The following is a 24,993-nucleotide window of genomic DNA, read 5'->3' as shown; positions in this document are numbered from 1 at the left end:
CAAAATAAATTAGTCGATAATACTACAATGAGCTGGATTCAAGCAATGCTTCCGAGCAGGAAGATCACAGCTGCTTTGGGAAATACGTCTGTCACAGTTGAGGCAGTAAAAGGGTGTTCTCAATGAGGAGTTCTCTCTCCACTTCTATGGTCACTGGTGGTAGACGCTCTTCTCATTAAGCTATTGCAGCTAGGCTACGAAGTCCCCAGTCCACACAAATGGCATGTTGGTGACCTTTAAGAGAATATTCATATTCGTACGAAGAATATTTTCTGTAAATGGTCAGGAATGCTGAAAAAGCGTCGAAAAGGCGGGGCTTAGAGCCTCATACAAACTATTGGTAATTGTCACTAAGTGGTTTGTTAGGATGTTCTGCTTTTTCGTATTAACAACTTGGTGATGTTTGTAGGAGAAACCAGTAACGTTTCCTTTGTTGGAAATTGTCACCGCGAGTCGTATGTTCATCAATACATTCATGAATATTTTTCGTGACAAAGTTCCAGAATAAACTATTTCATTCGTGACCAACTCCCATTACTATTTTAGATTTTTTTTATTTCGCTGATGGAAATCAGAAATGTGTACATATAAAATGATAACACACAAAAAGTTGGAATTGCGATAAATGCCAAAAGTGTTTTCCAAATACAATTCCATTTTTATGGTAAAAGTTTATCGCCTATCCCTTAAAAGTTTCATGCGCCTTCAGGAAAGGATTTGAATGATATTCGGAAAATTTTAATTATTTATTATAGGAAAATTTTAAATATTTTATTATAGCCATAGCCTATTTAATAAAGATCAATTGATACGGTGACCCAATACTAATTCCAATACTAATCGAACGTTGGATGGAGGGAATATGTGATATTGAAGTAATGTTTTCTTTGTTATTTGATCGAAAAGAGATATTTACATGAATTCATGTGACAATGGTAATAAAAGTTTTTTTTTAAAGGATCACATTTTCTAAAACAACATTTGACATATATTTCCTGACAAAAGTCACGGGGATCGAACAGTGATATTTGTCGATCAAAGCTTGATGTTTAATTTCCCTGATATTCAGTTCAAACCAAAAGAGATGATTACTAAAATCACTGTGACAATGCTAATAACTTATAAGTTTTTCAAAAAGTCACACCTTCTTTCAAACAAAACTGTTGTTGTATATTTCCTCTCGAAAGTCACAGTGACCGACTGGAAAAACTTTTTTTCTGGACAACATGTCTTTTGTTCTTCAAATTATCACCGTGACTACTGAATGAAAAAAATACCCTTGCTTCCAAAGTAAAGTAATTTGGTCTGTGATTTTTAAGAGAAAAACTTGTAAATTCTAATTCAATTGTCACAGAGACAAAAATTAGAAAAAATTGTTTTTAATGAAAACTTCTGTGACTTTTGTGAGAAAAATCACACAGGTTTTTCTATAAAAAGTAATAGTTACTCAATTACAAAAACTGCTGCCCCATTTTTTTCTAAAACGTTTGGGGGACAATATTAAAACCAAAGCCTTATTTCATTTGTGACTCTCGTGCGGATTGGGTCATTTGTTATGTCGATGACGTAGTCCTTATTGTTAAGGGAAAATGTGATTCAACTCTTTCTAGTCGAATATAAACAGCCCTTAACATCATCTACCAGGTGGTGCTTAGAAGAAGAGTTGAACATTAACCCCACTAAAACAATCATTATACCCTTTACCAAGCGAAGGGTGCATTCAATTACTCTTCCACTATTGAATGGGGTAAGACTAAGTTTCAGCAATAAGACCAAATATCTTGGAATCATTCTGGATAAAAAGCTGAACTGGACTGCTCAACTATTTACAAGATTACAAGAAGGCAACTTCAGCGATCTAGGCTTGCAGCACACTGTTCGGCAAGAGCTGGTGGTTAAAACCACAATTAGCACTCTGGTCTTACAACACCACTGCTCGGCCACGTATAACCTACACAGCTTAGTATGGTGGCCTAAACGTTGAAATGACAGCTCAGGCTAAACTTAACCACCACCACCAGTGTCCTGCGCACAACGCCGACTACAGCCATGGAAGCCATGCTCTGCTTACTGCCTCTACATTTACATGTGGAGAAGGAGGCAGAGCTTGGTGCGCTCAGGCTACGAACACAACGATGCTCGGAGGTTATCTAAGCATCCTGAAGGAGTTCAAGCTAACACCTTTAGTAACAACAGTCTCAGACTGGATGGAAGCAAAACCCAACATAGATGTTCCATATAGGGTGATTGACACAGATCGTTAGGTGAGGAACAATGGAGGTCCTAGTCTTCCATCGGGCATCATCCGATTCTACACGGATGGCTCAAGAATCGGATCCCAGACTGGATCAGGGATCTACGGACCAGGTATAAAGTCCACTATCTCTTTAGGAAAGCAGCCAACCGTCTTTCAAGCAAAGTTGTACGCAATATATGTATATCTGTGCTACGATATGTCTGAAGTGCAACTATAGGTATGCGAAAATCGGAATTTTTTCAAACAGTCAGGCCGCATTGCTGGCATTAAAGTCTCCCCCATGTGTTTCCAGACTAGTCTGGGAGTGCATTGTATCACTCAGGGAACTTTCCCGCCTCAACAAAGTTATGCTACTTTGAGTACCCGGACATTGTGGAATCAAGGGTAATGAACATGCCGATAGCCTAGCAAAACAAGGATCTGCTAAGCAGTTTGTTGGACCGCAACCGTGTCTGGGTACCTCCATATCCGCCATTAAAGGCGAATTAAGTACATGGGAAAAGCTAGGAATACCATCTCATTGCCAACGTGCGCAGGGTTGTAGACAAGCTAAACAGTTAATCTACCCCAGCCTTGCGGTTACCAAAAGGCTACAACTATCTGACATCACTTTAAACTTGCATCGTAAATCGCAATAATGTTTCCTTATTCCTGGGTAAATTGGCATTGACCCAATGGAATAAAGAAATTTTCTATATGTCTACGCAAACTGAAAGAGAGAATGGTGATATAAAAAAAATTCTACTCTATAGAAAAAAAATATTTTTTCTTGTTAGCTTAAAGGGGCACCTGCTGGCCTGTTGGTGAACAGATCAAATAAATAAAATAAATACAGAAAAGCGAACGATTAAAATATTCGATTTGTATTCATGCTTTATTAACTGTCCTTAACTGACTCATCAATGCATAGAGCTGACCTCTCGTCTTAGTTAACTAATTTAAGAATTTAAGAACTGTAAACGGTTACTAATCACACTTAATTTCAAGCATGTTGGAACTCTAAAAATGGTTGTTGAAACTAATTAATCGGCTTCATTAATTTTCGATTGCTTACGATAGTCCTTCCTCCAGCTAGCAGTTTCGCCTCGGTTGGGCAATCAATCCGTATGAATTACTTACAAACAAATAACTAATTTCACAAAATTTACCTACGTTCTACAGAGCATCCCGACCACCGTTCCCCAGGGACCCGTGGGAAACCCCCCTCAAAAGCCGCCGCCACCGCCGCCCAGCCCATCACTGTCACTGCGCGAGAAGATGAACTCTCTCAAGCGTTTTATCCATCCATCGAACAGACCGTTGCCAGATCCTCCCGGCCAAAAAATTCACTGTAAGTGTTGAATGTTTCAAATAAAGAAAAAGATATAATAATCACAATCTGTTTACGAAGCATCGAATTCATCGCTGGACACGATTTCCAAGCACTCATCAGTTGGCGCCCCCATTCGTAGTGTTTCCAGTACAATGGAGAAGATTCAGAACAACACAGCTGCAACACTAGATCGCATGACGCTGCTCCAACAACGCTACCGACAGCACCAGGAAGCGATGAAAGCCGACAGCGATCGGAGCCGACGCGCGAGTGTTTCATCGAATATAGATCTACAGGTACACAACTGAAAACCATATACGGTAACACAGTGCTTAAAACATTAAATTTTGTGTAATTTCAAACAATTGGTTAAATCGTTATTAACATGTTAGAGTTGAGTTGCAGTTGATACGATCTAATATTTTCATGGTGCTTTTCAGTCATCAGGACAAATTATCCGCACAAAACCTCCTTTAATTCCAACGACAATACATCAACAACAACAACTACAACAACAACAGCAGTTTCATCAGCAACATCACGCGCTTCAACAAAGATGGATCGAACCCCCGACACCCAGAATAAGATCTGGTAGTGTCGCTTCGGGCATCAATTTACTACCCGGTGTTTCCGCAGCAGTGTCTAATCAATGTAGTCCCCCTAGCATTAATCCACCGTTTGTGTCCTCCGTACAGCGCCCCGATCTTGGAAACGCTCCAGACTCAGTGCCGCCGAATCCCCGTAGTACCTCTGTATTTAATCTAAACCATATGCCGGTACACCAACCGAACATGTGGGGATTTTCTCCCTTGCAGCAGGTATTCGTCAATGTTAAATTATGTTTCGAACTGTTCATTTGCATCTCAATCTAACATAAAAAATCCGATTTTTTCTTCAGGCACAATCGATGGCGCACATGAATATTAACCAGATGCAGTGGAACCAATCGAATCCATGGATGGGTCAATCGCACAATGGTTCCAATATAAGCTTGAATCTGCCATCCTCTCAAATGGGTCACTATCCACACGATCAATCGGGTTATCCACCTGGCTGGAATAACAACTGGGGTGGCATGTATCCCTACCCGATGGGGTTGATGCCCATGATGCCTGGTACGATGAAACTTTGACGCAATGAAATTCGCACCAAACTAAATTCTTATTTGTTTACATTACAGGTATGGGCATGCCTCCATCCAGGTCAAGAGCCCATTCAAGATCCCGGGCGGCGTCACCAGCGCTCAGCATTAAGTCCAGAAAATCCACCATGTCAATGCGTAATTTACAGCGCAGTAGTTACATCGACGATTTGACGGACGACGAAGACTCTGAGGAAGAAATTATCCAGTCACGGGGGCGCCGAGATCGCAGACATCGGGTAGACTCCAGCAGCAGTCTAGACTTCGATGAACCCGAGCCAGCACCGTTCGTGAGAGCTTCGAGTGTCAGACACTCAAGATTTAATCGTGATCGCCGTGGTGGATCTTCGGCTAGATCACTGATCGATTATCCAGTAAGTCAAAAACGAGACTCACAACGTCCGCGGTACGATCGGGAAGCACTTCTACGTGATCGTTTCGATAAAATGTCACTTTCGTCACCGAGAAAATATTCGGACTTTACTAACGATTCTGACAAAGACTTAAAACAAGAGGGGCCAATTCATCCCCGGATAAACAAAGAAAATTTACATTCGCCACGTAAAATCACTTCCGACTCGTTGACCAACGATTCCGATGCAGAACAGGAAAGACGTCGACTTGTTAAACAACGAACTCCTAGTAGCGTTTCGTCACCTAGAAGGATCGCTTCCGATTCCTTGACCAATGACTCCGATATCGACCAACAAAAGCGCAAACAACAACAGTCGCAGAAAACTAGCAAACCAATGGCATTGCCGCCTAAACGCCCCGAGTCAGACTCTGTTACGAATGATTCCGAACCGACACAACAGAAAGCCAAAAACAACGGCAACAGCAAACTTTCGGACGCTGAGAAAAGCAAACCGACAAAGGCCTCCAAGTCGGGGTACTCTACCCCCAAAAAGATTCCGGCTGAGACTCACACCCCCGAAGCGGATGGTGAACTAAAGCGTAGATTCCAGTTTAAGAAAACGGTGAAGAAACATTCGAGCACGGAGTTCATTGCGAACGATTCCGATGCTGAGTTTGAACGTCGCAAACAAGAGAAAAACAAAAATTCCAGTGCCATCCAGCAAACCCAGGAGCCCGAACCACAAAAAGTACCAGACGAAGAAGATTCAAAGGTCCATAACAAAACGGTTGAACTGAAGAACCAAATTAATGAGTCCAAATCAGAGCCCATTACGTTCACCCTGAAAGAATCACCACCTCCGATTCCGGCAGCCGTTGCACCTGACTGCCAGTGGGAGTGTGCCTTCTGTACGTACGTTAACGAACCTGGTGTCAAGATATGCGCCATCTGCTGCAAAACTGTACGCTCGGAAAGTGTTCCAGCCAAAGCAGACACGGATATTCCACGATCGCCACCTCCGGATGTAGTACAGGAACCACCTTTCGAAAAGCGCACCATCCAGAGACCGATTGACGACGTCAACAAGCCGTTGCAATCTGCCAGAGACGGTGGCGACGCGAAGAAGAAAGGTAGGATTCGCAAAATATCCTTTTGGCCTGGCACTAAAGCAAAGTAGTTGTGTGTGTTGTTGACCGAATATCAATACCGAATCCCAGTTTGATGCACTCCTCGCAAACAAACATACAAAAAAAAACAAAACAATACCATCTGTATCTGTAACCATAAGTACGATCAAACCGACTCCAATGTATAGAACGAAATTTCGAATGAATGTCCGTCCGACCATTTCCCGATAACTAGCTGGCACTCTAGAGTGTGTTTGTGTTTCAAATAATAACGCATTTGTGTTTAGTTTTGTAATAAAAACATAAAAGAATTTGATTTGTAATAAAAACGTGCTGCGCTTCAACCAGTTCAGAGTTTTAATGTGTGCTGTTTTTCTATGTTCTCGTTATAGACTATGATGATGAAGAGGAAATTGGTGATGAAGACTCAAGTAATATTTATGAAAATTTTGTCGAGGAAAATCCATACGAAAATCATGAGGTCCCAAGCAATTCCGTTGATACAGCTAAAAGTTCGATAAATAGTGGTGAAATTAGGCAAAATCTAAACAGTGAAATGAATAAAGTGATGAACAAAGTAGTGAAGGAAAAAGTTTCCACCGCTTGCGGTCCATCCCCACCGCGCGACTCGAAACCACAGGTGATAGGAACTTCAAAAGGAACTTCCCCTCTTCCGCAGGATATGTCCACCCAGGTAAGTAGAACGCTGTTTCCATTCAGCACAGAACGAGCGCGTGATAGAATTCTTCATCCAGACTTATGACACCTTGGAGGGACTTCGAGCGAACGCCCAATTCGACCAGGCTCCCGACCAGAACGATCCCATAGGCGAACTAATATCGGCACAATCAGGCATCATCTATGAACGATCACACTCAGTCGCCACTGCTGCGCTACAACTGCTACAAGTGGCGAGTCCCCGCTCCGGTAGCCGACTAAGCTTCTCGAGCGATACTCAGGTTCGAACGGCTACGCAAGACCATGTTTTCGCACTTGTGCTCTATTTTGGTACCGACCACGCTAGAAATGCTTCCTCTTTATTTACTGGCTTTTTCATCTTATTTTTCTTCCCAACTCGCTTCTATCTTCCGCTTTTGCACTTGACGCCGTCATCAAACATCATCATCAGAGCGTTTTAACCGCAGCGTGTAAACCGCTAAACACCAGTCTGCGAAGGCGACAAGTACATAATTAATTATCTAACATTTGTGTTTTTGGCTAATTATAACATCGATGACACTATCTTTGCGACACATTTTTATACCTTTGCCCAACTCGAGCGTCTGCCACCCACTTAACGCACACACACACTGACGATAGATCGATAAATGATCCGAAGCGCAACGTATGACGATATTGAAATGTAAGGAAATTAACGGTCATACATTTCGTGAAAACTCGTGCCCCGGACATGGTAAATTGAAATGCTTATAATAACAAAATTTACTGCAACTGCAGCTTCAGTGTGATCGATTCAGTAGTGCCGGTAGCTAGTCGAGTTAAATACAGTACTGTTAGTTGATCCCGTGGTAATAGTTTTAGAGAAGTGTTTTTTTGTGTAAGTAGTACAAATTTAAAACTCTAGATGTGACTTTTTACCTCTCTAACCAATCAAAAAATATTTGGTTCTTGCTAAAAAAATAAGATGTGCAAAATAAGTTGAAATTTTTCAAAAACAGTGACTCTAAGATAGGTGCTATTATTTCAAAATATGATACAAAACGATCTTCTCTGGTAACCAATAAATAAGAGAGAAATTGATGCCTTATTTCTATCTAGTTTTTGTAGATTAAAATCAACAAAAATTCCTAAAAAAGTTGATATAATTCAAATATGTAATAATCTAACAATTATGAGTTTATATATATTTACAGGGTATTTTTTCGAATACCAAACCGTTATTTAGTAGCACTCTAACTAGTTAAAAGGGCAGTGTCTACCAACATTTCTACTAAAAACTATATTATTTGAGAGATTTATGGTTAAACAGGACCATACTTCAATTTATTGTAGAGAAACATAATACTTTTCTAAGAAACTACGAACAATATCAGTTTTGACTCAACTTTTTTTGAATACCGATTCCTATTTCCTATTTACTATAATATTTCATCTTTCATCTTTTTGTTAGGGATTTATAATTACGTTGTTCAACGATGTGAATTTTTGCAATAATCTCTCATCTATCCTCCTTCATTTACCTTTTGCTCTTTCGGTTTTTCTCTTTCTTTATTTCCTTTTTCCTCTTTCGTTTTTCCTCTTTCTTTATTTCCTCTTTCCTTTTACGTTTTTCTTCTTTCTTTAATTTCTCTTTCCTCTTTCTTCTTTCCTCTTTCCTCTTTCCTCTTTCCTCTTTCTTCTTTCCTGTTTCCTCTTTCCTCTGTCCCCTTTCCTCTTTTCTTTTTCCTCTTTCCTCTTTCCTATTTCCTATTTCCTATTTCCTCTTTCCTCTTTCCTCTTTCCACTTTCCTCTTTCCTCTTTCCTCTTTCCTCTTTCCTCTTTCCTTTTTCCTCTTTTCTCTTTTCTCTTTCCTCTTTCCTCTTTCCTCTTTCCTCTTTCCTCTTTCTTCTTTTCTCTTTCCTATTTCTTCTTTCCTCTTTCCTTTTTCCTCTTTCCTCTTTTCTATTTCCTATTTCCTCTTTCCTCTTTCCTCTTTCCTCTTTCCTCTTTCCTCTTTCCTCTTTCCTCTTTCCTCTTTCCTCTTTCCTCTTTCCTCTTTCCTCTTTCCTCTTTCCTCTTTCCTCTTTCCTCTTTCCTCTTTCCTCTTTCCTCTTTCCTCTTTCCTCCTTCCTCTTTCCTCTTTCCTCTTTCCTCTTTCCTCTTTCCTCTTTCCTCTTTCCTCTTTCCTCTTTACTCTTTCCTCTTTCCTCTTTCCTCTTTCCTCTTTCCTCTTTCCTCTTTCCTCTTTCCTCTTTCCTCTTTTCTCTTTCCTATTTCTTCTTTCCTCTTTCCTTTTTCCTCTTTCCTCTTTTCTATTTCCTATTTCCTCTTTCCTCTTTCCTCTTTCCTCTTTCCTCTTTCCTCTTTCCTCTTTACTCTTTCCTCTTTCCTCTTTCCTCTTTCCTCTTTCCTCTTTCCTCTTTTCTCTTTCCTATTTCTTCTTTCCTCTTTCCTTTTTCCTCTTTCCTCTTTTCTATTTCCTATTTCCTCTTTCCTCTTTCCTCTTTCCTCTTTCCTCTTTCCTCTTTCCTCTTTCCTCTTTCCTCTTTCCTCTTTCCTCTTTCCTCTTTCCTCTTTCCTCTTTCCTCTTTCCTCTTTCCTCTTTCCTCTTTCCTCTTTCCTCTTTCCTCCTTCCTCTTTCCTCTTTCCTCTTTCCTCTTTCCTCTTTCCTCTTTCCTCTTTACTCTTTCCTCTTTCCTCTTTCCTCTTTCTTCTTTCCTCTTTCCTCTTTCCTCTTTACTCTTTCCTCTTTCGTTTTTCGTCTTCCATCTTCGGTTAGTTGTCATTCGTTTTTCATCTTCAGACAGTCGCCTTTCGTTTTTATCTTCAGTCAGTAGTCTTTCGTTTTTACCGTTTCCTCTTCTATCTTCTTTTCGCTTTCCGCTCTCCTCTTTACTCTTTTCTTTCACTGTTCTTACTTTTTTTCTCCTCTTTCCTTTTTTTCTCTTACCTTCTATCTTTTCTCTCTCCTCTTTTCTTTATCTTTATCTTATCATTTTATTTTATTTGTCTATACTTTCAAATTTCAAGTTTATTTTTGTTATTCTTTGTTTCTATTGAATCCTTTAATAATTTCATCCTTTTCACAGCTATATTTTTCTGCTATATTCATATTCAACTTCATTTTGATTTCTTTTTAATAACCTATTTGAATTTCTCTTGTTGTTTTTTTTTTATTTTTGTTTATTTCTAGTTTTTAGTTTTTATCATTTATTTTCTCTTCTTTAATGCAGTTTCATTTTAGAAATATTCCATGTTCCATCCCTCTGTTATAATTGATTTTCCCATTTTAGCTTTTTATGATTATCTTCCAATCCTTTTGTTTTCCGGTCTTCTTATCAAGTCTCTTTTATAGCTCCCTATTTTATTTCTTGCTTATTGACTTCTTTGGTTTTCGCTGCTGTTCGATGTCATTCTTTCCTGTTTCTCTTATTTGCCTGTCTATTCTGATTTTTCATTCCTTTCTTTTTTTTTTTTTTTGATAAACGTTTCTAGTTAAATGTTTGTTCTATTTTTCGCTCTCATTGTAATATAATTTTCTCATTTCAATCCTTTATTTTCTGGTATTTTTTCCTCAATGCATATTTGTATTCGACTACAAATTGCTCCTTGTCTCATTTTCCTGAATTCTTATTGCTCTTTTCTCTTCTTGTTTATTTTCTCTCATTCCATTTTTCTCTCCTCTTTTCTTTGTCGTCTCTTTACTTTCATTGCTACTTTCATGCATGTTTTTCGTTGCTATTTTTGTTCGTCGTTATCGTTTTGTTTATGTTTCTCTAGCATTCCTTTTTTTTCTACTCTCTCAAATTCTTAGTTAGCTTTTGTGATTCTTTATTCCTTTTGGACCTTTTTATTATTTTAATTTTTTCGCAGCAATATCGCAATTATTTGCATTTCTTTTCATTTTGGAGCCATTCTTGGAAGACTCTTTATTTCTAAATCTCCCTTTTTTCATTTCTTGTTTATTTGTTTCTCTTGTTTTCACATCTCTCCGATTTTATTCTTTTTTATGTTCTTTTATTTTTCTTTTATTTTATTTTTTCAGTTTTTTATGCCTGTATTCATTTTTGATTACTCTCACGAAATTTTCTAGTTGAATGTTCGTTTTATTTTTCTCTCTCATTGTAATATGATTTTCGTATATTTATCATTCATTTTCTTTGTTCATTTTTTTCTTCTCAATATGCATTTCAATTCGACTACAAATTTCTACTTGTCTCCCTTTTCTGTCACTTTTAAAAAATATATTGCTTCTTTCTCTTCTTGTTTCTATCCCACCGTCTTTTCCCGTTTCTCTAATCGTTTTCTTTCCTCTCCTCTTTTCTTAATCGTCTCTTTTCTCTCATCTTCTCTGGCACCTCTTTCCTCTTTTCTTCTTTCTTTCGTTTTGTTTTTCATTTTTCATCTTCCGTCATTCGTCATTCGTTTTTTCGTTTCCTTTTTTTTCTTTTCACCTCTTATACCTGCTGTTTCTTTTCTCTCATACTTCTCTTTTCTTTTTTCTTTTTTTTTTCCTTTTTCTTTTATCTTTATCTCATTGTCATTCCGTTTTTCATCTTTAATATCAAATTCATCTTAAGGACAAAATATGTCGTTATCATTTTATTTTTTTTTTCATTCCATTTATTGAATTTTATTTGCTTTTGCTGTTCTCTTAAATTATTTATTATTATTTTTGTGATTCTCAGTTCCTATTGGACCATTTTTTTACTTATTTCCTTTCCACAGCCTCATATCTCTGCTATATTCTAAATTACTTTCATTTTGATTTCTTTTCAATAACCTGTATGGATTTCTCTTGTCATTTTCGTACTTTTGTTTATTCCTTCTATTATTTGGATTTTTTTTAGCTATTAATCAATCAAATTTCCTCTGTCCTCTTTCCTCTTTCCTTTTTCCTCTTTCCTCTTTCCTCTTTCCTCTTCACTCTTTCCTCTTTACTCTTTCCTCGTTACTCTTGCCTCTTTCGTTTTTCGTCTTTCATCTTTAGTCAGTTGTCATTCGTTTTTCATCTGCAGTCAGTTGCCTTTCGTTTTTATCTTCAGTCAGTAGTCTTTCGTTTTTACCATTTCCTTTTCTATCTTCTTTTCGCTTTCCGCTCTCCTCTTTAGTATTTTTTCACTATTCTTACTTTTTTTCTCCTCTTTCTTTTTTTCTCTTACCTTCTATCTTTTCTCTCTCCTCTTTTCTTTATCTTTAGCTTATCATATTATTTTATTTTTCTATACTCTAAAATTTTAAGTTTATTTTTTGTTATTCTTTGTTTCTATTGAATCCTTTAATAATTTCATCCTTTTCACAGCTATATTTTTCTGCTATATTCATATTTAACTTCATTTTGATTTCTTTTTAATAACCTATTTGAATTTATCTTGTTATTTTCTTATTTTTGTTTATTTCTAGTTTTTAGTTTTTATCATTTATTTTCTCTTCTTTAATGCAGTTTCATTTTAGAAATATTCCATGTTCCATCCCTCTGTTATAATTGATTTTTTCATTTTAGCTTTTTATGATTTTCTTTCATTACATTTGTTTTCCGGTCTTCTTATCAAGTCTCTTTTATAGCTCCCTATTTTATTTCTTGCTTATTGACTTTTTTGGTTTTCGCTTCTGTTCGATGTCATTCTTTCCTGTTTCTCTTATTCGGATTTTTCATTTCTTTCTTTTATTTTGATAAACGTTTCTAGTTAAATATTTGTTCTATTTTTTGCTCTCATTGTAATATAATTTTCTCATTTCAATCCTTTATTTTCTTTTTTTTTTCAATTTTTTTTTCAATGTATATTTGTATTCGACTACAAATTGCTCCTTGTCTCATTTTCCTGAATTCTTATTGCTCTTTTCTCTTCTTGTTTATTTTCTCTCATTCCATTGTTCTCTCCTCTTTTCTTTGTTGTCTTTTTACTTTCAACTTTTTTTTCTACTCTTTCCTTTCATTTTTCGTCTTCCATTATGCGTCATTCGTCTCTCATCTTCCGTTTTTTTTTTCTTTTTTCCTTTTTTTTTCTTTTTTCCTATCCTACCTCTTTTTTTTCTTTTCTTCGCCTCCTATCTTCTTTTTCTCTCTTCTTTTTTTGTGTACCTTAATGTCATTCCGTTTTTCATTGCTATTTTCGTTCGTCGTTATCATTTTGTTTATGTTTCTCTAGCATTCCTTTTATTTCTATTCTCTCAAGTTCTTAGTTAGCTTTTGTGATTCTTTATTCTTTTTGGACCGTTTTATAATTTTAATTTTTTCACAGCAATATCATAATTGTTTGCATTTCTTTTCATTTTGGAGCCATTCTTGGAAGACTCTTTATTTCTAAATCTCCCTTTTTTCATTTCTTGTTTATTTGTTTCTCTTGTTTTCACATCTCTCCGATTTTATTCTTTTTTATGTTCTTTTATTTTTCTTTTATTTTATTTTTTTCAGTTTTTTATGCCTGTATTCATTTTTGATTACTTTACTTACTTTGATTACGAAATTTTCTAGTTGAATGTTCGTTTTATTTTTCTCTCTCATTGTAATATGATTTTCGTATATTTATCATTCATTTTCTTTGTTCAATTTTTTTTCTCAATATGCATTTCAATTCGACTACAAATTTTTACTTGTCTCCCTTTTCTGTCACTTTTAAAAAATATATTGCTTCTTTCTCTTCTTGTTTCTATCCCACCGTCTTTTCCCGTTTCTCTAATCGTTTTCTTTCCTCTACTCTTTTCTTAATCGTCTCTTTTCTCTCATCTTCTCTGGCACCTCTTTCCTCTTTTCTTCTTTCTTTCGTTTTGTTTTTCATTTTTCATTTTCCGTCATTCGTCATTCGTTTTTTCGTTTCCTTTTTTTTCTTTTCACCTCTTATACCTGCTGTTTCTTTTCTTTCATACTTCTCTTTTCTTTTTTCTTTTCTTTTTCCTTTTTCCTTTATCTTTATCTCATTGTCATTCCGTTTTTCATCTTTAATATCAAATTCATCTTAAGGACAAAATATCGTTATAATTGTGTTTATTTTTTTTTTTCTTCATTCCTTTTATTGAATTTTATTTGCTTTTGCTGTTCTCTTAAATTATTTATTATTATTTTTGTGATTCTCAGTTCCTATTGGACCATTTTTTTACTTTTTCCCTCTCCACAGCCTCATATCTCTGCTATATTCTAAATTACATTCATTTTGATTTCTTTTCAATTACCTGTATATACCAAAGTACGAAAATGACAAGAGAAATCAGTTTCGTACTTTGGTTTATTTTTTTTTATTATTTTGATTTTTTTTTTGCTCTTAATTAATCAAATTTTATTAAAAAAAAATCATTTTCCACACCTCTGCTACAATTAGTTTTTCCATTCCAGCTGTTCATGGTTTGTCCACTCCTCTTGATTTTTGATCCACTTTTTAAGCCTCGCTCTATTTTTATATCTTACTTATTTCATTTGGTTTGTTGATTTTTGCCTCTTTTTGGTATTATTCTTTTTTTGTTGTTTTATTTTTCTCTTATCTAATTTTTTCAGTTTTTGTATTTCTATGTTCATTTTTCAACTCTCTTTCTTCTGTTTTCCTATATTTTTACATATCTTATTTATACCGTCATTTTTCTTTTAATTTCATTATTACTTGCTTTAAATGATACTTTTTTCTTGCCTGAATTTCTTTTTAAAATATTTTTTTCTTTTTATTTTTCATGATTTTTCTTCATTTTCAATTTATTCTATGTTCGATAAATATTTTATTTATACCGTTTTTTCTTTCAATTTAAATACTGCTTGCTTAACCTGAACCTTTCTCTCCTGTGTCCCTGCCTGAATTTTAATTTTTTTTTTTATTTTGCGAGGATTTTCTTCATTTTTAATTTATTCTCTACTAACTCTTTTTCTGTTACTTTCAAATAACTTCGTGTCTTCCATTCTGCTTCCACAAAAAATATACCTACATCTGATTGTGTTTCTTTTTTTGTACTTTTTAACGTGCCCTTTAATTTATTTGTTTTTATACCTGCTTCTGTTTTCTTCTTCTTCGTTTTTTCTTATATTTTCGTATTTTGTTTTTCAATTTTCACAGTCGTTTTTTTTACTTTAGTTTGTCTATTTTCTTTTACTTTTATTTTTGTTGTTCGTTTGAAAGTTTTCATTCGTTTGTTTTTTATTGACTTCTTTTTACTTTCTACTTGTTTAATCTCTGTCGTTTATTTCTATTATTTTCATTATTACTTACTTGAGTTAATTATCTCTCATTTGCGCCTGTTTGTTTCTCTTGTTTTAAATATTTAACCCTGAATCTCTATTGTTTTCTCCCTTCCCGTATTTCATGTCTTTTTCTACATTTTTAATTTCCTCTCCTTTATTTTTTTTCGAATTCCGTCGCTTTTTAGATACCCCTGTTCTATTTTTCTTCTTTGCTATTTCCACCATTTGTAAATAAGTTTAACCAGAAAAAAAGATGGCTATATCTCAAAATTTTGATTTTCCTTTCGCTTTCTACAGTTTTCATAAGCTTTGATTTTAAAAACAAGAGCAATTTCAAGTAAAATGGGACAATTTAAATATTTTTATAAGGTGCGTAACTCAGTTCTCTCTGTTTTTTGACGTAGGACTACGCATCACCGCACTATATCGGGATAAATTCTGTGGAAACTAAAACCAAGGTGTGAAATATTGCAAAGGGTAATACTTGTGCACCCACATGATGGATTACAATAATCAATATGACGTTGAATTGATAAAATTTTGGACAATTTTGTTATACTTCAGTTATCATCATCACTTGATTGTTCGGTAGTGAAAGTTGGTGAAAAGTTTCAAGGCCGCATTTCTACGAACAATGAACCAATCACGTGTGAGCACGCTTGGCTTAGACTTCATGAGTAGCTACCAACTGCCTGTTGTAATATCCTCTGTTACAGCGGCAAAAACACAGACAGAATCTCTTCGTTCCAACAGGTGAACTAGCTTCCATTAACCTAGACTATTTTGATGTCTTGAAGGTAAAGCTTTTTCGAGAAGTTCGTAACAATTTCCCCAACCAGACAATTAAATTAAACTGATGTCTTGATGGAAAACATACTGGTACAGAGAACAGTACCGCACCGAGGCGACTCATAGAAATACTAGCCAAGAATAAAACGGCTGTAATTGTAGAAAATACATGGTTTTCAAATAATTTTGAACGCTGAACCGAAATTTGACATTATGTATTTTTGGATGAAAATGCATGTTTTTGGTGCGAAGAACTTTTTGAACTTTTTTATATAATAAATGAGAGAAAATTTACAGTTTTTGAACTTTAGAAAATGAAATGTATCATGCCTGAAAGATTTCCGTATGCCAGAAAACGTATATTGTTTACTTATTAGAAAAAGAATATCAGTTACAAAATATGATTCGTGTTGAAATATTCATGATTTGTTTTTTGAACTTAAGAAGTTTTTCGATACATGATGACTATGCACAACAATCAACATGGTTTTTAACGCCTGGGCTGAATGAAAAAAACTTACATATTTTACGACGTACTGGACATTTTTGTGGCATATTTTTTTACATTACTTATTAACAAGTTGTTACAATACAGAACAATTTATTAATACCTCCTTCGTCATCTACAACACAAATTCACATACTCAATTATCTAACAAATCAAAAGCTAGTTTTTTGTTCACCTCAAATGAGACCGTAAAATTCGCCTAACCGTTCGCAGAGTCTGCCACCGTCTCCGCACGAGCTGAGTCCGCAGCCACTGCACGTTCAGCAACATGAACTCCCACAATTCATGCCACACCATCCGGACGCAAACATGTCCTACTTGGACCGCGCCATTCATCAAATCATTCAAACAGCTGCCAAGACCAACTTTAGTGCCGCCCGTCCACTTGACCAGAACAAGTATCGGGCGATGAGCGATTTAAGTCGCATCGATAACAGCACGCCGACCCATCCGACGCTCAACGATCTACTGACGAAACGCCAAGCGGTGAATTGGACCTAAGCTTCTTAAGGGACTCAGCCTGGTATTAACTTTATTTTATTGAATATTTTTCAGCCAACAAACAGAATGGGAGATCATTCCGAAGATGCAACTCGGTTGATGCAAGCTATGAAGATAGATGAGACAAACAGTTCGGCAGGTACTGAATTAATAAACCTCCTAAAGGTAAGTCGCTGATCCGCATTTAATGTGCAAATTAGACGCTAAGTCATATTCCAGGAAGCGGAGCACTATAAGTTTACCGCTGAAGAGCTGCAGGCAGCTCTTGAACATTGTAAGGAAAAGCATCCGGTGCAATGGCTTCGCGACAACTGGGTGAAACTGATCGATACAGTTCAAACTCTGGCCACTAAATATGGCCACGAAAAGAGGGAAAATATAATTGGTACAATATCAATGGTGGAGGCTCGTGAAGCTCTGCGCAAGCACAGGGGTAACATTTGGCATGCCATTACAGAATGTATCGAGCAGCGTCAAGCAAAGTATAATGAAATTGCCTCGAAAGGAAATTACACAAGAGAAGATATCGTTACCAGTCTCACCGCCCATCACGGAAATCTAGAATTAGCGATGTTGGAGTTAAGCAAGACACAGTTGAAGCCCTTCCTCATGCGCATCTGGGGTCCTTCGAATGGTGCCGATAACGATTCCGGTAACATACTTCTGCATCAAACGCTAAAAGAGGATCGGAGTGGAATCAGTAAGAGAACTCGCAAACACTAACCAAAAACCCATAATAATTCAAAACTCTTTTCTCTCCTTCTCAAACCACCGGGTATCCTAATTCTGTTCTCCCTGCGTCACATACCGACCTCTTCCAGGCAGCGAAATTCAGGAATTTATCAGTGCCCACGTTGAAAAGGAATTACTTCCCGAAGGTTCAACAAATGGCTTTGAAGCGGTTGGTTCGGTAGAAGAGAACATCGATCACTCTCAAATAAATAGTAACCACAGTACAGTCACTAATGGAAACCTGGATAAGCCTGATGGCACAGCCAATGGCTGTGACTTGCATTCTGCCGAAGAGGAGCCCATTCCATCGAACACGGCTATTCTTAAGGACATAGAAAAACTGATCGATCAAATGGAAAAGAACCAGGCCAATCAGAATGAAGACGTGCTAAAAAATATTCAACAACTGCTCACTAAATTGGTCGACCGCAGCGATTCCCGTCCAGCATCTCAAGCCTCGGTACGTTCAGATTCCTGTGAGCGAATTGTTGTGAAAAGTCCCATTCCGTTTCCACGTTCCATTGAGTCGCCCACGGATCAGACCAAACCAGTTTACGAAGACATCCGAAAGTTCATGACAGACAACATTCAGGAAATTCTTCCAAGTCTTGTCAGTCAAGTGCAACAGGAGCTCAGCTCTGTGCCTTTCAAAACTGAGAAATCATTGGCAGAAGACATCAAAGAGACGCTGATGAATGCACACTACTCGGACGAGGACTACGCACTCATCCATAATTTCCCATCGAAACGAATCATCGAAGCATCAGACGATTTTCCGAATGCGAATCAAAACAATCAATCTATGCGGCTTCCGTCTGTTCAGGAAGAAGAGAACGAGTATGCTAACATTCAGAACTTTTTGAAACGAGCAATACGAAACGAACGACTGACTTGCGATTTCGAGCAATACCGGACGCAAAACTTCAGGTTTGACAGCAGTTCCGACGAGGCTCGGATGACCGCCGAATCTACTGACTATTACGACATTGTAACCGTGAGCCAGAAGATACAACAGCTGCTGGACAAACGCACGACAAGCGTTGGGTCAGAGGTTGATTCCGTCACATCACAGCAAGAACTGTTGATGTCGGATGCAACATCTGACGAGAGCTCTGCCGAAAAGGAGATCGTGAATGCACCTGTGGTTGGAGACGAGACCGTCGTTGAAAAAAGTCTTTCTCAAAACGAAATAGTAGCTGTTACTACCATACACGTAGAATATGTAGAAGATATGAGGCCCGTCGTGGAAAATATAGAAAAAGTCGCAGAACCCGCCGAATCCAGTAAGCAGATTGAAGAGGTAAGAAACGTTGCGGAAACACTAGCGAAAATCAAGCAAGAGCTCGCCACATCATCCGGAAGGCGTATTGATCATGTTGAAGATGTAAGAAACGTTGTCGAGAAATTAGAAAAAATCAAGCACATACTCGGTTTGTCACCAGAAATCAACACTAAATCTGTTGATCACGTTGAAGAAGTGAGAAGCACTGTCGAAAAGATAGAGCAAATTGAGCATGAGCTAGAAATTTCATCGGACGCATCTGTTAAACCTATTGATGATCATGTTGAAGCTGTTGAGAAGCTGGAAAAAATCGAGCATGAGCTTGAAGCGCCCCCGGAGAAGTCCGTCATTTCCATTGATCACATCGAAGAGGTTAGAAAAATTGTCGAAACAATAGAAACAATTGAAACTGAGCTAGAAACGTCATCCGATGAGCCTATCGCTCCTATTGGTGAAGCTCCAGCAGTGGAGCATGTTGAAGATGTCGAACGTGGGAATGAATTGTTGCCTGATGATTCCAGCATTGACGATGTTGATGAATCAAAAGAAGTCATCGAACAAGTTGAAGAAATTGGGCATGAGCCACAAGCAGTATCAGCAGGGGAGTACGTTGAAAACGTTGAAGAGGGCAGTAAAGTATGGCCCAATGTTTCCAGTACTGAACATGTTGAAGACATCAACCAATTTGTCGAACAAGAAGTGGATATTAGGCATAAGCCACAAGCAGCATCAGCTGTAGAGCATGTTGAAAACGTCGAGCGTGAGAATACAATATTACCCAATGCTTCCAGTACTGAACATGTTAAAGAAATGAACAAAGTTGTCGAACAAATAGAGGATATCAGGCATGAACCACAAGCAGCATCAGCTGTAGAGCATGTCAAAAACGTCGAACAAGAGGATGAAATATCGTCCAAAGCTTCCAGTATTGATCATGTTGAAGAAATGAGCCAAGCTGTCGAACAAGTAGAGGATATTGTGCGTGAGCCGCAAGCAGCATCAGCTGTTAAGCATGTTGAAAACGTCGAACGTGAGGATGAACTATCGTCCAATGTTTCCAGTATTGAGAATTTTGAAGAAATAAACAAAGTTGTCGAGAAAGTAAACGAAATCGGGCATGAGTCGCAAATAGCATCATTGACTAAGCCTATCAACCACGTCGAAGAAGTGAGACATGTTGTTGAGATATTAGAGCAAATTGAGGATGAACTTCAAAACTCACACGACAGAACAGGAACGCCCATAAGACAAATGCAAGGAGAAACGCTAGCTGTAGAGAAAGATGAAAACATTGCTCAAGAACTCGAAATAGAACACGAATTGGCTGCTTCACATGATAATCTCGTTGATGAACCAAGAAGGGTTTCCAAGGCCGCGGAGGGAGGTCATGAACTTAAAAGGGAACAGGATGAACCGCAGATCCCACAAACTGAAGAAAAGACATCAGAAACAATAAGTAATGAGCCTCTGAGCGAGGATCAACTCAACAATAACCATCTAATTGCAGTAACGTCCGAAAACATAAGCCGCGACAGTACCGAAAATGCGCAAGAAGCTATTGAATCTCCATCACATGTCATAGTTTCTACAATCTTTGAAAATGTCCTTAACACAATCACACCGGAACCAATTCCTCCAAAAAGTCCGGTAGTTGACCTTTCAACTCAAGTTCTCAACCCCACAACAGATCACGTAGAAAACGCTGCAACCTCCCCGAATTTTGCGCAACCGAATCAAGAACCTCCCACGGATAACACGGTCGCTCCGCAGCCTTCCAGGCCGTCTAATAACCTCTCCGATTTGGTGTTAGACACCAAGCGACTGATTCAGCAAATGAAGAATGAAATTGCCTCCGATATGGCAACGATGCAAGACGAGGACGAAATTTACGATGGCGATTACTACGAAGAGGATGAATATGACGAATGGAGCGATGAAAACATCGACGAGTGGGAATCGAACGAGGAGTATGGTGTTGACGAGAATGGGGACTTCTACGAGTACGAAGATGAGGACGACGAAGGTTCGGTTATGTTCAGTGAAATCGCACCGGAGGACATTCGGCACCCAGAAGTACAAGCCGAAGAACGACTAGAGCTCAATGCAGATGGAGAGATCATCATAAACAAACCGTACCTGCCAAAGATTAGCTTGGCATTGGTGCGGGAAATTGAACGAAACAGTGCCTCGGAGGTGAGCGATTTGCCACTAGATAGCGATTTCAACGATGCGCTTAGTGTTATCGAACAATCGGTAGGAGAGGTGTCGGATATCCTTGACTTTGCAGTGAGAGATCTGGAAGAGATTGTTCACTCGGAGTTTGATGAAACGTCCGGAGCAGAAATTGTTCAAAACAGTCCAGAGGCTAGTGAGATGAGTGAGTTGACTCTGGTGGCCGATGTAAGCGAGGCTACTTTGGTGGCCGAAGAAAACAAAAACGTAAACACCATGAAAAACGTGCAGTCATTGCTGAACGCTAAGGCGGTTATCGGACAATTTATCAAGTCGTCGCAAATTGCTGAGCATATGGGGTTGCACGAGGTACAAGGTCCTGAAACTCCGAATATAGTTCACGAATCAACTGCGGCTAATCTAGATGGTGAAACAGCAGAAGCAACCCACGTGCTAGATGCGACTATTGAAATGCTGACTTCAGTGGCACGGGATCTCAGCGAACAACTGCGACAGGTCTCGTCAGTTCCCGAAGTGACGGACGCAGCATCAGGTACTGCAGATGAAACGACCATTCCAGAATACGCCACTGTGATCAAAACCAAAACCGGTGGTCTACAAATTCTCACTGCTGACCAACGAAATTTCCAGGAAAGTACAGGTTCAGCTAAGACAAACGATTCTAAAAATCAAATGGCATCAGAAAAGACTATCGAAGCTGAGCATTATGTAGTTGAAGGCTACAGCTTCATAAATACTAATGAATCACATTCCCAGATTGCACCAGAACCTATCTCAGTACCACCCGACATTGTTTCAACGCCAAATATCGAATCTCCGCTAGGTAACGCGATCGGGCATGTCAGTCAAGTTGCGTCCGGAGTAGAATCAGAGCGAAATAAAACCTTGTCGGAAGAACATTTCGAAGCTATTGGAACTGGAATTCCGATACTACCTCCATCACAAATCATGGAAACAGAATCTATTGATGATGCACAAATTAATGGAACAATTCATGTATCTCAAACCACTCAGCAAAACAATAATGTCGAGAATAACCTCAAACCTTCGACGCCACCGGTAACTTCAGAAGGAGAAAGTGCAAGTAGTAGACAATCGACAGTTGTGAATAGTGTGGAAACAAAAATAACAGGGGAATCTATCAACAATAGTCAAGCAAATGTTGCTTCCGATCCAACACATGGAAGATCCGTTAGTTCAGATCCAGCAAACCTTACTAACATCGATGCGACCACTACAGAGAAGCTTTCAGCAGTGGATACTGCCAATATAACCATATCTTCTGCAATTGAAAATAACGCTACTGTTACTGCTGTCAACTCTACCGACCAAAACGAACTAACATTTTCAATCACTAACGGTATCGAATCATCGAATGTTCTCAATTCATCCCGTGAACCATCCGAAGAACCATCGAGCTTCATTGAAATTCAGCCTTCGGAAGTAATCATTCATTCACCAGCGGCTCCAAAAATACCACCCGAATCGACGCCATCTTCTGCAGAGCAGCCATCAAACATTTATGAAAACATTGAAATAATTTCACCCAAACAAGACGAGCCATCCAAACCGAGCAAACTTTCCCTGAAAATACCTACCCCGAAGAGTACCCAAAATAAGAAAACATTAACTCCACCTACCCCACCATCGCCCTCCGGCTCGAAAATCAATAAAACAGTCAAAACCAAGCCAAAAGTCACCGCAGCCGCCTCAGACACGAAGAAAAAAACGTCCACCGCATCCGATTCCTCTAGCCGTAGAAACTCTCTTCGCAAAAACTCGGTGGGCGGTCCGTTCGGTCCCGTACTGACAAACACCGTCAAGAATATGCAGAAAGAGTTCCTCAGCAAGACGAACAATAACTCATCCAAGACCGCCATCAGCAGTGCATCGAAACCAAAGCCATCCAAACTGGTACAACCGAAGGCATTCATTAATAATAAGCTTACCAAACCCATTACATCCACCCAGCCGAATGGTGAAGCAGGCAACAATAAGGCTTCGGGGTCGGAACCTGGATCGTCCCGCTCAACGCCGGGCCCAAGTTCAAGCAAAGACACCCCAATCGGATCACGGGAAGGTTCAGTCACTTCAGAACAGCGACGTAAGCTCCGTAAAAAGTATCTGGAGACCTGTTTCAGTGATGACTACATTACTTCGGATGATGACGACGATCTGACAACGACGACGGTTACGGATAGCGAGAGTCGAACCATCATTCGTTCTTTGGTGAAGCCGTACGAGCCAAGCGAGGAGCCGTTTGAGGTATGTAGTAGAACCCTGCGCCAAAAATCATAGACAAATTTTGGTTTCTCGTTTCAACCCCAACAGGTTCAAGCCCGTCGTATACTGAACGAAGGACACGTTCAATCATATCAGCAAGCGGAGCTGGCAGTCCAGCTCATTGAGATGCGCTATGCGCATGACAGTGCGATCTGGGCGGCAGCTCAGTGTCACACTATCGAGGAAGCCAAAGATCTACTCCAGAAGGAATGCGAACTGTGTCTCGGTGTCTACCCGATGAACGAAATAATATCCATGCTCAAATGCACCCATTCGTGCTGTCTGGACTGCGCTAAGGTTTACTTCACCGAAGAAATCATGCACCGTTCCATCACCAACTGCAACTGTCCGTACTGCAAGGAGCCTGATCTCAACAACGTCAGCGTCACGGAAGACGATGTCCTGGAATACTTCTCTAACCTGGATATTCTGCTCAAAAACATCGTCGACGAAGAAGTGCACGATCTGTTTCAACGGAAGCTACGTGATCGCACTCTGATGCAAGACCCGAACTTCAAGTGGTGCGTAGACTGTTCGTCCGGGTTCTTCGCTCGACCCCGCCAAAAGCGTCTCATCTGTCCCGATTGCGGGTCAATCACGTGTGCGTCCTGTCGCAAGCCCGTAAGTTTACTTATTTCACGTTACACATTTTTCTGATTTTGACTGTAAAATTTCAGTGGGAGCCCCAGCACGAGGGCATTTCGTGTGAAAAGTTTGCTGCTTGGAAAGAAGCTAACGATCCGGAACTACAAGCGCAAGGTGTTGCCCGTCATCTGCAAGCCCACGGTATCAGCTGTCCGAACTGCAACTTCAAGTATTCTTTGTCCCGTGGAGGATGTATGCATTTCACGTGCATACAGTGCAAATTTGAGTTTTGCTTTGGCTGTAACAAACCATTTATGATGGGGGCAAAGTGTGACGTTTCACCGTACTGCGCCAAGCTGGGACTGCACGCTCATCATCCTAGGAACTGCCTGTTCTATCTCAGGGACAAAGACCCCCGAGAGCTACAATCCTTGCTGACGGTAGGTCATCGAACTGAGAGTGCTTTCATACAATTTTTGTATAAACTTCCTTCCTCAGATGCACAACGTGACCTACGACACCGAACCTTCGGAAATTTTGAAACAGGAATACTTACAGAATGCAAACGCTGCGCAGAGGTGTCCGATTCCTCTGCAAAAGGAAACTCCGGCCGGTTTGATGGATACGATCTGCAACGGTGACGTTCCGGAAGCGCATGCCGGGCTGTGCAGGTAAGCCAGTTCGTGGTTGGTTAGTTCTAACCACCTACAAGTGGTTCTATAGATTCCGTTGACGATGTCTGGTCGGATGACAATCCGACACATGTTGCGGGAAGTCGCTGGAATGTCTAGCTCAAACAAAGTTGCTTTTCTGTCCGTGGTTTTTAATTTTTAACTCAAATAGACTCTCCAAAATGAGAAACTATGCAAAATTGAGCTTAAACACAAAGATTACTCTCGTCGGAGATACATCGCAGAGTTCGCTATTTAGTTTAACTCTTTTTACAACTAGCTTTCCTGAAAATTCCTGGGATTGCCCTTTTGAAGGTCATTACTCCAAATCTCATATGCAAGGACTTTACAGTCATTTTCAATTGAAAATCTCCAGGCGTTAGTTCCGCTGTTAACCTGAAAACTATTCGTTTCCTTTTCGAACACTTCAGCTTT

At 38.9% G+C, this 24,993-nt stretch overlaps 1 protein-coding gene across 10 annotated transcripts in view; it reads left to right on the top strand.

The window, feature by feature from the left end:
- The window catches only part of LOC129732297 (E3 ubiquitin-protein ligase lubel), a 56,690-nt gene that overhangs the window by 28,840 nt on the left and 2,857 nt on the right, over positions 1 to 24,993 (top strand). For 3 of the 10 annotated variants that reach the window (XM_055693076.1, XM_055693073.1, XM_055693074.1), the window contains 15 exons: positions 3,419 to 3,587; positions 3,648 to 3,865; positions 4,010 to 4,387; positions 4,468 to 4,684; positions 4,750 to 6,195; positions 6,585 to 6,886; positions 6,948 to 7,151; positions 7,322 to 7,375; positions 16,525 to 16,797; positions 16,867 to 16,977; positions 17,032 to 17,512; positions 17,634 to 23,284; positions 23,351 to 23,923; positions 23,980 to 24,327; positions 24,386 to 24,558. In XM_055693076.1, the coding sequence (XP_055549051.1) occupies positions 3,419 to 3,587; positions 3,648 to 3,865; positions 4,010 to 4,387; positions 4,468 to 4,684; positions 4,750 to 6,195; positions 6,585 to 6,886; positions 6,948 to 7,151; positions 7,322 to 7,375; positions 16,525 to 16,797; positions 16,867 to 16,977; positions 17,032 to 17,512; positions 17,634 to 23,284; positions 23,351 to 23,923; positions 23,980 to 24,327; positions 24,386 to 24,558 (10,598 nt within the window). The remainder of the gene's footprint in view (positions 1 to 3,418; positions 3,588 to 3,647; positions 3,866 to 4,009; positions 4,388 to 4,467; positions 4,685 to 4,749; positions 6,196 to 6,584; positions 6,887 to 6,947; positions 7,152 to 7,321; positions 7,376 to 16,524; positions 16,798 to 16,866; positions 16,978 to 17,031; positions 17,513 to 17,633; positions 23,285 to 23,350; positions 23,924 to 23,979; positions 24,328 to 24,385; positions 24,559 to 24,993) is intronic. The other 7 variants (XM_055693083.1, XM_055693078.1, XM_055693081.1 and 4 more) reach the window with 7 other exon arrangements.

The sequence above is a fragment of the Wyeomyia smithii genome, chromosome 3 (assembly GCF_029784165.1).
Source record: "Wyeomyia smithii strain HCP4-BCI-WySm-NY-G18 chromosome 3, ASM2978416v1, whole genome shotgun sequence".
NCBI lineage: Eukaryota > Metazoa > Arthropoda > Insecta > Diptera > Culicidae > Wyeomyia > Wyeomyia smithii.
The sequence above is the reverse complement of the archived record's forward strand: the minus strand, read 5'-3'. Positions and strand labels throughout refer to the sequence as shown.